A 16,770-nucleotide genomic window follows, 5' to 3' on the forward strand; every position below is an offset into this window, starting at 1 on the left:
ATTTAGAAAAATAGACGAACTAAACGCGTTTTTCAAAATTCTCATTTTTCTTGGAAAATTTTTCCGGAAAACGGCCCATTTTTCCGCAACTAAACGCACCCTTAGGGTACGTTTGGTTGTGGAAAACTGTTTTCATTTTCTTTGAAAATGTTTTCAGAAAATAGGGTTGAATTTTCATTTTCAATTTTCAATGAAAACGCGTTTGGTTGTAACGGGTGGAGTTTTCATTTTCCATCTTATAAATTTGGAAAACTGTAAAAATCACTTTTCTAATTTACATACAATTTGTAAAACTGAAAATTTTCATTTTCTTAGAAAACTTTGGAAAACTGAACGAACTAAATGCGTTTTCAAAATTTCCGTTTTTCTTGGAAAATTTTCCTAGAAAACTGGGAAATTTTCCACAACCAAACGCACCCTTAGGGTTTGAGAATCGCAAACAAGGATGCAGCATGTCTAATGGAAACCTCAAGTGATGACCAAGAACTGAAGTCTCAAGGCACTTCAAAGATAAAATGGGAATTGTTGACCATGAGATACTTGTGCAAAATTCTGAATAAAGTCTGGAGTTTTGTCCAAACAATAACAATTAAAGATACCGATAGAATAGCTAGCTTGTGGGGGAAGAGACATTCTAACATAGCTAGTGCCCCCATGATAACCTCCATCTTTGGTGTTTTGGGATTCAAATTTTCACAACCACTCAAATTGAGTGCTTTAGATATCCATGCTTCGTCTGCGGGTAACGCATACACACAATGTTTCATTATTGGCTTGATTGAGAGAATTGAGAATAAACATTGGCTGTTGGATGAGGCATGATGTGCTAAACGGGTGTTATGAGGTGAAATAAATCCTAGTGATCTTTGTTCAATCAAGTTTAATAACAGTTTTGTTAGGCTGAATTTACACTCTTGCACCATGGTCTACCAAATAGCAAACTAGTCATGACTTCATTGTGGATCCTTTTCCTATAAAATTAAGAAAACCATAATAAAACTTTATACAAACGGAATCACAAATTCACAATCAAATATTAACAGTAGCACTATCCATTAATAAATGTAGACATCAAATAAAAAATCATTCGTTTACCTATTCACCTGTGTTTGGCAAGATTGCATCAGGTAACTACCCCTTGAGGATGCTCATGTTCATGCTATCCTTTGTTATTGTATTTAATCTGTGTGTTGATTTAACAGTTAACCAAGATTGAGCTTACAAAATACTCGACAGTGTATCAGCTGGGTAGGTGATCTTGTTGCTATAAACATGAGTAGTTTATTTTAATTTATTGTTTTTTTTCACCTTTTAAATCAATTTTGTACTGTATTTTTTTTCTAATACTAGTTGCTTTTGTGTCTACATAACAGATGGAAACATCTGGTGCTATGTTAAAAACCAAAAAGATTGCATTCATTCTTGAACAAGTATGGTTGTTGAGGTCCTAGCTAATTTTTTCTCTTTAATTGAAATATTTTATTATTCTTTTCCCACTTTAGATATTTTTAAACCTTCTTTTCTCCATCAGAATTACTTTGACTCACCACTGGTTGTGGGACCTAATAGTCGTGAGCTATATACAGGAACAGCCATGGTTCTTTCGGAACCTCTCAACATTGACTCTCAAGCACAGAAGTTAAACTTAGTATACCCCGGTCAAAATTACTTAAAGAAAAGATTAATTATTTATTTCAAATTCTTTGATTTACTTATTGTTACTAATTCAAATTATGTGCACTTCCTTTCGGCTGTTAAGCCATGTGTTGAGTTCGCTTTTGCATAGTGTGTAGTATTGTGCATAGTGTGATATTCCTTTACACTACTTTCTATTATCAAACCAAAAAGAAATTGCACTACAAACAAAAAAACGCATTTGGACCGTTATGGTCATTTAGACCATGTAAGTATATTTTTGTCGACGATTTTGGTCATTTCAATCAGGTTTAACAGATTTTTTTTTTTTTTTTTTTTTTTTTTTTTTTTTTTTTTTTTTTTTTTGTGATTTCATCATTTTAAACTTGGCATCACAGTTACAAAGGAAAGGAGTTGGACCGTTTTCATCATTTTGACCATTCTAAGTATATTTTTGTCATTTTGGTCCAAAAGGACCATTTTCTGTCATTTTGCTCATTTCAATCGGTTAAAACACTTTAAAATTAAGACTAAACTGCACAAATGGTCCTTGTGGTTTGCTTAAAATTGTCACTTTGGTCCAAACAAGTTTGGACTAGCACCACAGGTTCAAAATTTTCATTTTGTTGCGAGTTTGGTCAAATTTGCATTTAATTTTTTTATACTGACAATTTTACCCTTACTTTTTACTTTTTGATTTTTTTTATTTATTTAAAAACTTTTCTAATTAAAAGAAAAATAAAAAAGAAATTACTTTTCTCTCTTTCTCTCTCTCTCTCTCTCTCTCTCTCTCTCTCTCTCTCTCTCTCTCTCTCTCTCTCTCTCTCTCTCTCTCTCTCTCTCAAGCTTCCATGAAATTAATACAAAGCTTCCATGAAATTAATACGACTGCAAACACAAACAATATGAAGCTTACAACCTCAAAAATCCACAATTTTCAAACATTTATAGCCAAATCGATTTGCAGCTTCTGGTTTCGAATGACATAAAGATTATGATGGAGAAAAAGATGTTTTCGTTGATAACAAGAGGAAGGAATCAGAGCAGGGTTTGTTGTGGATCTTCACAACAACGAGTTTTTTTGCAGTGGATCTTCATAGCAATGACGGTGAGGGATTTCAGATTGACGGTGAGAGAGATAGATTTGAAGCGGAGGCGAAGCCCTAATTGGATCTTCATAGCAACGACGACGAAACCCTAATCGGAGCTAGGGTTCGTTGTGGCTCCGGCGACCTCGATCTTCATATCTATCCTTCTTCGACATTTCTAGGACTGCCGTTACCATATCGACTAGTTAATCCAATGAAGGCTCTGAAAAGCGACATCTTTCTCTTCAACGATGACGCCTTCGCCAACGCCTTTGACGACAAAGGATACTTTATCTGTTGATGATGGAAGATGAAACCCAGAAATTGGGTTGGAGAAGATGAAACCCGGAATTTGATTTCTCCCAAAAAAAAATGATTCACAACAAATATTTTGAGCACAAAAAATAAATTTTGGAAGACGATAGTCATTGGAGAAAGACAGAGGAAGGTTGTTGGTGGGTTTGGGTTGCAGGGAGGAAGAACAAGGGGAAGGGGAGTGTGTTTTTTATTGTATATGTTCTTGAACGATTGTCCAGGGGTGTAGAGAGAGAGAGAGAGAGAGAGAGAGAGAGAGAGAGAGAGAGGTGAGAGAGGTGAGATCATTTGTAATTAAATAATAAAAAATAGTAAAGGAAAAAAGAAAAGGAAAAAACAAATAGAGAGGGGCAAATCTGTCATTTGAAGAATTTTTAAAGTGCTTTGGACCAAACTCGCAGTAAAATGAAAACTTTGGACCTGTGGTGCTAGTCCAAACTTTTTTAGACCAAAGTGACAATTTTGAGCTAACCACAGGGACCGTTTGTGCACTTTAGTCTGAAATTAATATTTTGGTCATTTTAAACTTTGCATTATAGGTAAAGGTGTTTAAACCTAGACGGCAAAGTTTGTTTTCTTTTTATTGAAAAACTATTCGATTTCGGTTTTCTTTGGTTTGGGATTTTGGTTTTAGTTTAGTTCGTTTTTAATTTTTTTGGTTTCGGTATGTCTTTTGCTCGCTCCTAGTTAAAGAGTTCAGATTACAAAAAGTTGCTATTGTGAAAACAAATAAACCATTCTTAAAAAAATGCACAAAAAAAAAACCCTGCCTTTTAACAAAAAAAAAAATTGTTCTAGTGATTAAAACAGAAATAAATGTTAAAATTAAAAGGCTTTAGTGGAAAAAAATGACATGGGAGATCATGATAAACGCATTGGATTTTTTGTTTATTTATTTTATTTTGTAAATGTAGATGATATTTTTTAGAACAAACTAAAATGGAGTGCTTAAACCAAATTTTGACCAATCTAGTCTTATTCTTTTGTTATTTACCTTTTTTTTTATGATCATACTAAACTTTTTGTAGCAAATAATAACGACCACAATAATAACCTAATGAGAGTTTTTTTTGGCAAAATAAGCTTTGTCAAAATCAAAGAAGCTGTTGTGTTTTACCTTGTCTACAAATTATTGTGTTTCACCCTATCTATGTATTCACAAGCTCTCTACATAAAGCTTTGCGCTATTATATTTCATTTTGGATAAAGCCTCAATTGCCTTTTTCATTTGCAAGGTTGTGTGGATTTTGGATGTAGTAATTGTAACCAACATCAGGTTATTTTGATGGAAAAATATGGGAAAAGAACTTCAAAGATATAATTTTTTATTTCTGTATAGCATAAATTTTCAAATAATAATGTAAAACTTTATAGAAAATGATTTTAAAAGTTCTGATAATCAAATATATTTTAGGCAACTTACGAGATGTTTACAGTAATATATAAAAAAAATTCAAATAAAAAATCATTTTGATCAATCACTTGTTTAAGGGATGTTTGATATCATATTTTTAAAAACGTTTGAATCAGCCATGACACTTCTAAAATGCTTCTTACTCAATCATATTCATATATAAGTGGTTGTTTGATTTGCCTTCTAACCGGGTCCGAAGCTAGGACCCGGTCCTTAGTCCCAAGTCAACATTTTGTAAAAGTCCATATTTTTTTGCTCATTCGGTCCCCATTGTTTTCCCTCCTGATCCAGTTTGTTTTTCATTTTGCTTCTGATGAGCCCCTCCCTTGGACTCGGTTCTTAGTCCACATGTTTGGCGTTCCATTTTGCTTCTAATCTGGTCAAAACCTTTAACACAGTCAGCTTCTAACCAGTCAATTATAATCCAGTTAGCAACTATCAAACCATCACAGTTATCTTTTGATCCAATCAAATCCGACTAAATTTTTAAATACAAAAATAAGAAAACAAAAAACGTCAAAAAGGATTAGTAGATGGACCGAAAATGTCAACAAGTCAGAAGTCGATAAAAACGCCTGGCTGCAACGATTTTGAATTGGGGAAATTAGGGAGCGAATCTAGAAACATTTGTAGATCCCTCTCAAGTCTCATCTCTTCTTCAATTCACCCAATTTCTCTCTACTTCTCTCTCTCTCTCACACACACTACATTACTGCAGCCAGGGCTCAAAGTAAAGGAGCTATGGAGCTAATGGTAGTTACTTTGATTATGGGCTTCCTGTTGAGCTTGTTGTTTCTAGCCCCTCGATTCATCAAATCCGGTAAATCTTTTCATTTCCTCTTACATTTCTTTCGTATAATCCAGTGAATCGGAAGTATCCAATATTATGCACAAAATTTGTATGTATTTCTAATCTTCGGGTATTTGTGTAATGCAGATCAAACCAAGAAAGTTCATTCAGATACTAACATCAAGGTACTATCTTAACAAATAAGAATTCTGATGTTTGAAACAACCATATATTTGTTATACAGACAACATTGATGCTATGGATTTCAAAGAACACTAGATTTGTATTTCCAAAACAAACAAGTGCCTAATGAATAGTATTATAATGGTGTATACTTTTTAATTGCAGACTGTAAAATCATACAACAAGGGTGTGGTTTCCTTGCATAACAAGAGGACAGATTGCTGGATCATCATCAAAGAGAAGGTTCTGTTAGGTTATATAACCTAGATAATACTTCATTCCATCACTATGAAATTAGGGAAAACCTAAAAAAGTTTATATGCTTCACATAGAAAAAGGAAAAATGATGACATTTGTTCTCCTCAATCTTTTTTCCTCACATATATATGATTCTTGATCTACCATAGGTATATGATGTTACCCCTTATGTGGAGGAACATCCTGGTGGTGATGCAATTCTGGCTCATGCTGGTGATGACTCAACTGAAGGATTTTTTGGGTAAGTTTCTATGCATTTGAGAAAACAACTATTTGAATTAATCTGCATAGGGCCCTTTTAGATATATGGAGTTCTTGATTTTCTTTCCAAAAATAGTCATTTGATTTGAGCAATTGGATATATTATGCAACCCAGATTGAGACTATTTTTATGAAATTTTATTCAGGCCACAACATGCAACCCGAGTATTTGATATGATTGAGGACTTCTACATTGGGGAGTTAGAGAAGTGATGATATTAAATTGTTGATCTATTTTAGCTGATAGCTTTTCCTTTATATGTAATCCATTTGAAGACATCAGATTAATTTGCACTAGTGTTGATCTTAAGGAGATTGACAATTGAATAACTTGATTTGAAAATCATGTGTAGTTTTCTATAGTTGCGTTTGTGTTACATGACAGACTAGAGAATCCGTTGAGGGGTATTTTCGTCTTTCGATAATGATGCTGATGCGGATTAGGGCATTTATGGTTTTTGTAGACGAAAGATTATAAATTCTTAGATTTTTATGGAGTATTATAAACTGGAATCTTTTTAGGGGTATTTACAAACTACAAACTACAAACTACAAACATAACTTGTAAAGTGGAATATTATAAATTCTTAGATTTTTTGTTGTTCAATCTTCAAAACATGTAGAATATTTAATCTTCAGTCGTTAATGTTGTATATTTATTTGTCTTTGCTGTTCAATCTTGAAAAAATGTAGAATATTGTGATCAACATCGAATATTTTTCTTCTTCTTCCTAGTTTATCAAATATGTCTTCAAGTGATTCTTTGACTTAAAAGCTATAAACTGCAATAAAGTAATGTATAAACTTAAACTGATAAAAGATATGAAGAGTTATAGTGGTATATTAAAAGTATGTTACTTTTGTAAAACTTCCTTAAATTATGAGGAATTGTAAAGTTTGGGGCCTTAGGTGCCTTATGATGAAACTGATGATGGAAATTGGAAGATGGTGGTTTTGTTTTTCAGCAATTGGGTTTATACTTGTGTAATAATATTTTTTATTTAAAATTGTGCAATAAAGAAGTTTTAAATCGAAATATATAATCATGTTTTATTCGAGAATCAAGATATGTAAAATTGTAAGCCATAACCAATTACTTCTTGACTTGATATTAGCTAAGTGTTATTCAGTAAAACTTTATCGCATGTACCAATTTATTTAACAATCTTTCATTTCTTATCAACTAATGCAGCGATATTTTTCATTTTTTTTATTAATTGATTTATCTGATTTAAATTTCAAACGGTTAGTAAGTTACAAACGAAATATCATTTTTTTTTAATTTTAAAGTAAAACATGGGTACATATTTTGTCTAAAATACTTTTTTTTTCCTAATATGTGTCCTAAGGGATTTTCTTCATAAATTAAAAGAACCCTAAGGGATTTTTTTTCTAATATATGCCCTAAAGACATACATAAGAACTATTAATTACTAGGTGTGAGACCCGTGGGTTTACTAAAAATAAAAATTTAATATAAATATTTAAACATTAAATATTTTATAAAATAACACTTTTATATAATATAATGTAATCTTTTGGAACATTTATAAAAGAAATCAAATATTCTTTAGAGCATTTATGATCATTTATTATCAAATTAATAGAATGATTTTCTTTCCTTATAAAACTTGTTAGAATTTTATTTTAAAAAATGAAAATTCCCAAAAAATGACAAATGGAAAATAATAATTCTAAAATTCCCACAAAATTACATGTGTCAAAACTCTTGAGAATTTGACAAGTAGCAAAAAAACATTCATTTATTAGAGAGGATGGGAAATATTATTATAATTAAATGTAAAATATATTAATTATGAAGAATATTTTTTATAATTAATTAATTTCATATTTAATTATGATAATATTCATTATAATTTAATAGTTTTAATATTTCATATGTGTGCCTTAGTCACATGTTAGAAAATCAAGTGACACTTTTTTCAACTTTGAATATTTAATGGATAAAAAATAGCAGAAGCGGCTTTAAAAAGTAATTTGGGGTCGAATCCGAGTGAGATTCTTCCATATAACAGCATACATTAGTTGCAGATTCGTTTCTAATTCCACCCATTTCTCACATACAGGTTCAAATCAAAGCAAACAGAAACAGAAGGCGATTGAAGAATAAATAAGTGTTGCATGGCGGATTGTAAAAAAATTTCAAAATTGAACTCTATCGATCTCTCATCTCCTCATATTCCCACCTCTGTATCCTTACTCAAACAGGTTTCACTCTCTATCTGTGGGAAGTGAAAGGATTTGTGTTTGTTTTTGTGTGTATGTGTAAGTGTATTCAGAAGGAGGTATAGTTTGATTTTGAATGTTTAATCGTCTCCAATGTATGCGGATTTCTTGTATGCATATATATCATCAAAACAAACCCCATTTAAGTTTTCTTAAAGATTACTAGTCGTTAATTTGATCTGATTTATATTTCATAGGCTTGCATAGATTCCGGTTTCTTCTACGTAACAAATCATGGAATCAGTGAGGAATTTATGGATGAAGTTTTTGCGGAAAGCAAGAAGTTCTTTGACCTTCCATTAGAGGAGAAAATGAAGCTTCTTAGAAATGAGAAACACAGAGGCTTCACTCCTGTTCTTGATGAACTCCTTGATCCTGCTAATCAACTCCATGGTTTGTTCAAACTCAAGTAAAGCTTATAACAATCCACCTGTTCTTTCTAACTTTCATCATAAAACTTTTCACAACTCATTTGCACAATACTCAAAATATCATAGGTGATCACAAGGAAGGATTTTATATTGGTATCGAGCTTCCTGAAGATGACCCTGAAGCCCAAAGAACATTTTATGGGCCAAATTTATGGCCTGATTCAGGTAATTCTAATTTCAACCACTGTGTACTTGATTTACATGGGTGGAGTTGTTGGAAAAATAACCTTTTTTGAATAAATATTCTAATTTGTGTTATTATTTTATGTTGTTTGAATGTTTTTGACAGATATCTTGCCTGGATGGAGGCAGACTATGGAAAAATATCATCAACAAGCTCTGTAAGTTTTCTTGAGCTTATAACGCACCAAATTTTATGACTATTAAGTTGCATAAAATTTAACAACATATAAACTGCCAATTTTCGTATTTTTTTAAAACTTCATGTTTATCTGAGTTTTTTTCTTTTAGGGAAGTAGTTAGAAAAATAGCAAGATTCATTGCCCTTTCTCTTGATCTTGATGCCAACTTTTTTGAAAGACCAGAAATGCTTGGCAATCCGATTGCAATCTTACGCTTGCTGCATTATGAAGGTGAGAATTTAAACTCAAGAATGATAATATAATTTTTAATTTTTTCAACATTATATTTTTAATTAAAGATGATAAAAAATGGTTTATGTTGTAGGCCAAATATCAGACCCTTTGAAGGGAATATATGGAGCTGGTGCACACTCTGATTATGGTTTTATAACACTCTTGGCAACAGATAATGTTTCTGGACTCCAAGTATGCAAATATTAGCAACAAATACATGTTTTTGTTTTGAAAGTTTTAATTTTTATTTATTTTTTATTTATAAAGATATGCAAGGACAAAGATGCTGAGCCTCAGGTGTGGGAATCTGTTGAACCATTAAAAGGGTAAGACCATTAAGTAAAAAAGGAACAACATTTGACACTTTACACCATTGGAGAATAAGAAGATTGATACACTAAGATGATAAATTATGTGTCTTTTTGCATTTACAAATTACTTAATGGATTTATAATAATCTTTTCAGAGCCTTTGTGGTAAATCTTGGTGATATGCTGGAACGATGGAGCAACTGTATTTTCAGGTATAATAAGTCTCATGTTATTATTTTACATAATTTTGACTTTTGAGATCAAATGAATATTCTTCAAGATGTCAAGTCTTTGTAATTGTCAAAGAGGTTTTTAATATTAAGATCTTGAAACAGATGCTTTCTCCAGAGAAATAATGTCAAAGTTGAAATGAAATGCATATATATATATATATATATATATATATATATATATATATATTCTATTTTGACTCTTTGAGGTGATAGGTTTGACTTCATTGACTTTTTGTACAGGTCAACGTTACATCGGGTGTTGGGAAGTGGTCAAGAGCGATATTCTGTACGACCTTTTTATCGAATATTACTCCGTTTTCTTATTTCCTAATTTTTATTTTTTAATTTAAATGATTTCAATCCTTTATATATAAAAACAAAGAACAATACAAGTTATCAATTGGTAGATTTTTCAAATTAAAATACTGCAACTAGAAAAATCAAAATAGGATGATATAATAAAAAAATCAATGAAAGTATGTTGCTATTTCTTGTAGATTCCATACTTTGTGTTGCCAAGTCATGATTGTATGGTTGAATGCTTACCTACCTGCCATTCAAAAGAAAACCCTCCCAAGTAAGTATTGTAAAAACATTTTTTTTTATTAAATGTTTATTGCTTTATTGTTATAATTTTTAACAATTTGATTTTATTAGGTTTCCTCCAATCAAATGTGAAACCTACCTTCTTCAACGGTATCAAGACACTCATGCTGAACTTAGTACATACAAAAAACCCTAAATTTCATTTGGCAAATTTGTTAATTAATAAAATAGTGAACATTTTTTTGTTCCCAATACACCCCATGTTTAGGCCTCAATGATATTGTACCTCTTGTAAGTTTAAGTATAGAAATTTGGGTTAATAACCTAGAAAGGTAACAAACTTTTGTCTTTGTTCACATTAAGGTAATCATGTTTTTTTCATTCACATTTGACCATTGAACTTGTTTAACCTGTTCAAAATAGGGTAATATGACCGGTAATTACGGTAATATTACCCTATTATGAACAGGTCAAACAAGTTTATTGGTCAAATGTGTCCAAAAAAAACATGGTTACCTAAATATTGATAAAAACCAAAGTTTCTTACCCGTTTTGGTAATACTGGACAAGAACCGTCTTAGGGACTGTGTGCCTTGGGATCAGACTCCGACAGTTAATGAACAATTAGGTTAGGCTTGATCTAACCCAATTTAGTCCCGGCTAGTCATGGGCTAAGCTGTGTTGCTCGGTCTTTAAAACACATTCAACCTAGCTCCTTAAGCGTATACAACCTAACACCTAACTAGTTGGGCCTAAACTGGGTTGGCCCAAGACTTAACCATCTCCTCATACACAAGACCGGGCAACCCAATTTCATTTCACATCAATGGATCTTATGACTACTTGCACTTAACATAAAGAACTCAATATTACCAAAATAGGTAATGAACTTTGGTTTTTGTTCAAATTTAGGTAATCATGTTTTTTTCGTACAGATTTGACCAGTAAACTTGTTTGACCTGTTCATAATAGGGTAATGTTACCGCTAATTACCGGTCATATTACCCTATTTTGAACAGGTCAAACAAGTTCAATGGTCAAATGTGAACGAAAAAAACATGGTTACCTAAATGTGGACAAAGACCAAAGTTCGTTACCTTTCTAGGTCATTAACCCTAGAAATTTCGTTGTTCCTATTGTTTTTACACTTATTTGACCTTATAAGGTGTTTTCATCTTAGTTGTAATTTAGATTTGTGGTGATAGTAACTAAAATTATCAATTTCCATATTGTGAAACTAGTCTCATATAAAAGACTTATGTCTTGCATATTATTTTGACCTTATAAGGTGTTTTTACACTTTTTTGACCTTATGAGGCGGTGGTAGCCACGTTGTAGCCAAGATGCACAGTCATCACAACCAACATGACTATCATGTGGCATGGTAACATGCTAAAATGATATAATCTGTTAAATGTCATATTTAATAAAAGACTAACAATTTTTGAGCTTTAATGGTAAAAGAATAATGTTAATAGTAAAAACATTAAAATATGTAAATGTTAAGGCTTTTAACTCTTATGTTGAATAACATTTTTTTAAGCCGAAAACATAACTTATCATGGATACATTATTGGGGGGAAATCCTTAAAGGAATATAATAAGAGAGTTTTAATGTACACAAAAATAATACAAAGTTTTTGCGGTCTATAATTAACATGTTATATTTTTATGGTAAATGTTGTATAATAAACTTATGTTTATGGCTTGATTATGTAACTAAACTATTATTTTTTTTATGTAATAGGTCATTAAACTTACAACTTACCGGTCTATTAAGTAACTTTTGTTAGTTTTTAATAGATCATCGTTAACCAGTTATTCTAAATTACACAAATAGTCCCTATGGTTTCATTTTTTTTCATAGTTGGTCCCTCACCGACACTACCACCGTTCACTTCCAGTAGCCACCAATATTCACCTTCAACAATTGACATTGATTTCGGCTTCGACGTCTTTCGTATAAAAGGAAAATGACACAATCTAGGTTAGGTTACTTCAATTTAAAAGATCGTATAATAACATTAATAAGGTAAGTGCCAATTTGTTCGTTTATATTCATTTGTTTCCAACTTTAACCCTCTGAGTTCTATTCTATCAATACAGTTCCAATTTATCGGTGTACAACACAAGTTTTGCAATTTACACACCAAAGTGGTTTTTTATGAACACAAAATGACTGTGAATCATATACTTAATAATTAATCATATGTCTTCAACACGTTCGTTTTAGAATAAACAAAACCTTTCGTGCTTTATTTACAAAGAAGCAGGCCCACAAATATCATTTAAAGTTGGAAAAATGCCTTATAAGGGTAATTATCTTTCAAAATCGTTCAAAAAACACCATTTAAATTTGGTATGTTCAAAAAATACCATTAAAGTAAAGTCTTTGTACAAAAGACATCGAACTACATAATTTGAGTAACTATGTTTCAAAATCGTTCAAGAAACACCATTCAAGTTTGGTCTGTTCAAAAAACATCATCAAAGTAAGGTTTTTGTACAAAAAACACCAATACAACAATATGTTTTGTTCAAATATTACATACTAGTACCCGACTCTTATAGGTTAAATGATGACTTGGCCTAACTATTATGACATTGCAAAATAATTAGTGACAAGACATTAATTGATATATTCCTCATTTATAAATCGATTTAGGGATTCTTCATAAACGAATGACTTCTTCTCCTCGGATTCTCTTTTTCTTCTTCTAAATTGATGATCTCCAACTCAATCTCACACATTTTAAAGACACATAAGATATTTGATGATACAAACACTTGTGGCTATGAGCATCCATCTTGAATTTGGACATCAACCACAAAGACTAATCATGTCAAAAACTTTGGGATTTTTCCCAACCGAACGGTAACTTTAACCGTAATCATTATCATGTATTTCTTGTATATATTTGCTTGGTTATGTGATTCATTTTTTTTAATATATATGTGTAAGCTTTTGCTATGGGTAGTATAACAATCTTGAGCAATACACTTTTTGAATATGTATGCCAATTTGTAATGTGACAAAAATAGTGTCTTGACTAATATTTATGTCAATATGTAGTGTCGTGAAATCTACTTGTTGTTTGCATCTCGTCTAGCTACAAGTCATAACTAAACTAGAATGGATTACAAACTATTATGCATCTTCCGATTTTCACAAATCTCATTCCTTGAGCAACTTATAGACATTTATCCCCTTGTTTTTACAAATTACAGTCGACTGTTCATGAAGAAGCTCTAAATCAAAATTTAAAGGAGGAATGTATCAACTAATGACATGTCACCAATAATTAGCCCAAGTCATCATTTAAATTACAAGAACCGGTTACCAGTGGGTATCATTTGAAAAAAAAATGTAAAGTTTGATGGTGTTTTTTGAATGATTTTAAAACATAGTTACCCTCCTGAGTCATTTCCTCTTTTTTTTTCCTTTAATTATTTTTTACAGGTAACTTTCGGTTACCATAAGGTGAAATTTAAACAAAGTATGTAGTTCGTTGGTGTTTTTTGTACAAATGATTTACTTAGATGATGTTTTTTGAACAGACCAAACTTGAATGATATTTTTTTGAACGATTCTGAAACATAGTTACCCTTATAAGTCATTTTCCCTTTAAAGTTCCGCAGTATCATGATAGTTGAAAATATAAGTGGTTTCCGTCAATGTCTGGTACTTAATATATCAATGTGGGGATATCCTTTTTTTTGGAGATTAAAGTACGTAAAAAGACTATGGATTTGTCGTGGAAATACCATAAAGAAAAACAAGAAATTCTAAAGAATGTGAATAGGTTAGCATGATTAAGGTGTTGTTTGTTTTTTTGGAAAAAACCTCTCTAGACCTCTTATTGCTGCATGGTGCAGCACACGCGCAACACTTTTCATCTCGCAGCTGTTTGTTTTTCAGAAGTCTTCGGATTAAAAAACCTCTGCGCGCGTTCTTCTTGGCGCAGCACTTGTTTTGCCTCTTCCTACCTCTTCCAACCTCTTCTTCTTCATTTTTCTTGCTAAAATATTGATTATATATTGCTGAAATCTTATTTTACATTTTTTTTTCGTTTTTTTTTTGTTTATTCTTGTTGAATTTTTTTTATATTGAATAATAATAATTTGTTGATGAAATAGCATTATTTTATGCTAAAATATCTTTATTTTTTGTTAAAATATCATTATCTTTTGCTGAAATATCATAAATTCTTGCCGAAATGTCATACATTATTAAATTTTCGGTATTAAAAAACTATTTTCAGATTATAAAATCAGTTTATTTTAATTTTTTAATATCTGCAGCAGCATGCAGATGTTAAAAAAACAAACACGCGTCTTATTACAGTCTGCAGCCGTTTGGTCCACCTCTTCTACTGTAGAGGGTTGCAGATGTGGTCCGCAGACTTTATGGATTTTTGCTTCAAAAAAACAAACAACACCTAAGCCTTTGGAGATGGGCAATTGATTAGATGTTGGAGATGAAATTTTTAAACGAATTTTTGAAACGGTAGCAGAGGAATGTTTTGTAAACTTTTTATATGAAGATGGTGAACAACCTATAAAAGGAAAATGACATCGTTTTCGGCTTTGTCATCTTTCTTATCCTTGTCATCTTTTCTTTTCTTTCCTTCTGCCAATAGGTTGGACTCTAATTAAATAAGAAAAACGTGGGGTTGCTGGAGGTGAACGGTAGTGGCTGCCGGAAGTGAACGATGGTGGTGCGGGTGAGGGAGTAATCTCGAAAAAAATAGAAATCATAGGGACCATTCGTATAATTTATAATAACTAGTTAATGAGTGATCTGCTAAATACTAATGAAATTCACTCAATAGACAGGTAAACTGTAACTATAATGACCCTATTGCAAAAAGAAAACAAAAAAAAAAACCAAAAAGAAAAAAAAATTAGTGACTAAATCGAACCATAAACATAATTTTTTTGTGTTACAATGAAAATTTGCTAGGAATATAAATACATCATTGTCGATCTACCGTAAGCCTTTACTCTTTAGACACTTTTTCGCTTTCATTTTTTGGTATGATTTACAACATAACGAACCAAAAGCAAAGTTAAAAAGTTTATCCCAATAAACGTGGTCATCATAAGTTTCAGATAAGATCATATGAAGAGTTATATGACATATCTATGCAATGGAAATAAATAATGGCCGCTTCTAGACATGTATTGGAATTGAACAAGTTTATGCCAATCGAACAACAAAAATTATGATATGCCATGATCCCACAATTTAACTTTCTCTCTCAATTTTTCTTCATTTTCATTAAGACATCTTCAACAAAAACCTTTTTTTTACAGAAAGAAGAAACTAGCTACTATTTGTTTAACTATTTATTACCATTTAATTAGTGGATTTTTTTTTTCTTTTCTACGATATATATTAAATAGGTAATTTAGTTTAGGTCTTTTTCACATCTAATCTTTCTCATTTAATCATATTTTATTTTATTTTTAATTTTAAATCTTTTTTTATTTACGTACCAATTAATTAATTCTATTATGAATTTAATATTTCATTTATGAAATATAAAACTTGTAACAATTATAATATTTTCAATATGGTATCTTCGAACGACGAATTATATATTTTTTTTGAACGATATATTTTAATATTTTAGCTATTTTAATATTAATGTCTACTAATATTTTTTTATTGAAATGTTTTATATTGAAATATATAACACCTAATTTTGGGGTTATAATTTTTGAATAAATTTAAAATATTTATTTAAATTAAGTAAAAATAATATATATATATATATATATATATATATATATATATATATATATATACTACCTATTAAATAAAAATAACTATGTTTTAAAAAGATATAACATTGGCAAGACTTTCAAAATAAAACAACTATCAAATATTATAAAACATTCCTGTCACACAATATTTTATTGTATAGTGGTATTTTTATTTATTTAAAATTTACTTATAAATTAATATTTTTTTTGGAAATATGAAATATGTTTAAAAAGATAATAAATTATATGAAAGAATTTTATAAAATATATTAGATAAGTAAATGTCAATAATTAGTTAATTTAAAAAGAAAAAAGGCAAGTTGTAATAAAATGACTAAGTTAATCGAAAATTTTGATTTTGATACCGTTTTTTTTTTCTTAATTAAGAAATTATATTTACAATTTTGTTGCAATATCAACCAAATGACCTATGCTCATGATTAACACTTTTCCCAAATTACAATAAAGTCACTAAATTTACCAAAATTTCGGTTTTGACACCATGTTTTGTTTTTTCTCAATATGTAATTACATTTACAATTTTGTTGTAATGTCAACTAATTGACCGATTACCATTAATATAGCAAGTTAGTAATAAATGACATGACAATATTATGATGTGGGAAGTCACGTCAGATCTTATGTGGTAAGATTGAGTTTCAAATGTAGGGTTTGCATCGAACCTAATTTCAT

General features: G+C 30.6%; 2 protein-coding genes across 4 annotated transcripts; both read left to right on the forward strand.

Annotated features, from left to right (window-relative positions):
• The first annotated feature begins 5,031 nt into the window (after positions 1-5,031).
• CB5LP (cytochrome B5-like protein) lies at positions 5,032-6,287 on the forward strand. The gene is made up of 5 exons (XM_079068094.1): positions 5,032-5,272; positions 5,390-5,427; positions 5,591-5,668; positions 5,833-5,924; positions 6,091-6,287. Exons 1-5 carry the CDS (start codon positions 5,194-5,196, stop codon positions 6,155-6,157), a joined length of 354 nt encoding a protein of 117 aa, XP_078924220.1. The 5' UTR covers positions 5,032-5,193; the 3' UTR covers positions 6,158-6,287.
• A 1,673-nt stretch (positions 6,288-7,960) lies between these two features.
• On the forward strand, positions 7,961-10,675 carry LOC145132125 (azadirone synthase LFS-like). Of its 3 annotated transcripts, none has more exons than XM_079066785.1 (11): positions 7,961-8,173; positions 8,389-8,584; positions 8,689-8,787; positions 8,912-8,963; positions 9,094-9,215; positions 9,310-9,410; positions 9,486-9,544; positions 9,685-9,741; positions 10,003-10,048; positions 10,260-10,339; positions 10,420-10,675. In XM_079066785.1, exons 1-11 carry the CDS (start codon positions 8,087-8,089, stop codon positions 10,502-10,504), a joined length of 984 nt encoding a protein of 327 aa, XP_078922911.1. In that variant the 5' UTR covers positions 7,961-8,086; the 3' UTR covers positions 10,505-10,675. The 3 variants fall into 3 exon arrangements, with proteins under 3 accessions (XP_078922911.1, XP_078922913.1, XP_078922914.1); XM_079066787.1 differs by having other exon boundaries at positions 8,173-8,250; XM_079066788.1 differs by lacking the exon at positions 7,961-8,173 and having other exon boundaries at positions 8,393-8,600.
• Positions 10,676-16,770: the final 6,095 nt, after the last annotated feature.

This window comes from Lactuca virosa, chromosome 8 (assembly GCF_052849685.1).
Source record: "Lactuca virosa cultivar CGN04683 chromosome 8, Lactuca_virosa_CGN04683_v6, whole genome shotgun sequence".
In the NCBI taxonomy this organism is placed as follows: domain Eukaryota; kingdom Viridiplantae; phylum Streptophyta; class Magnoliopsida; order Asterales; family Asteraceae; genus Lactuca; species Lactuca virosa.

Bases quoted from the DNA above. Each gene is read 5' to 3' on its own strand.
- CB5LP (XM_079068094.1), top strand. From the start codon at position 5,194: ATGGAGCTAATGGTAGTTACTTTGATTATGGGCTTCCTGTTGAGCTTG. The intron at 5,273-5,389 runs GTAAATCTTTTC...TGTGTAATGCAG, and splicing joins CCCTCGATTCATCAAATCCG to ATCAAACCAAGAAAGTTCAT. The intron at 5,669-5,832 runs GTTCTGTTAGGT...GATCTACCATAG, and splicing joins GGATCATCATCAAAGAGAAG to GTATATGATGTTACCCCTTA.
- LOC145132125 (XM_079066785.1), top strand. From the start codon at position 8,087: ATGGCGGATTGTAAAAAAATTTCAAAATTGAACTCTATCGATCTCTCA. The intron at 8,788-8,911 runs GTAATTCTAATT...TGTTTTTGACAG, and splicing joins AAATTTATGGCCTGATTCAG to ATATCTTGCCTGGATGGAGG. The intron at 10,340-10,419 runs GTAAGTATTGTA...TGATTTTATTAG, and splicing joins TCAAAAGAAAACCCTCCCAA to GTTTCCTCCAATCAAATGTG.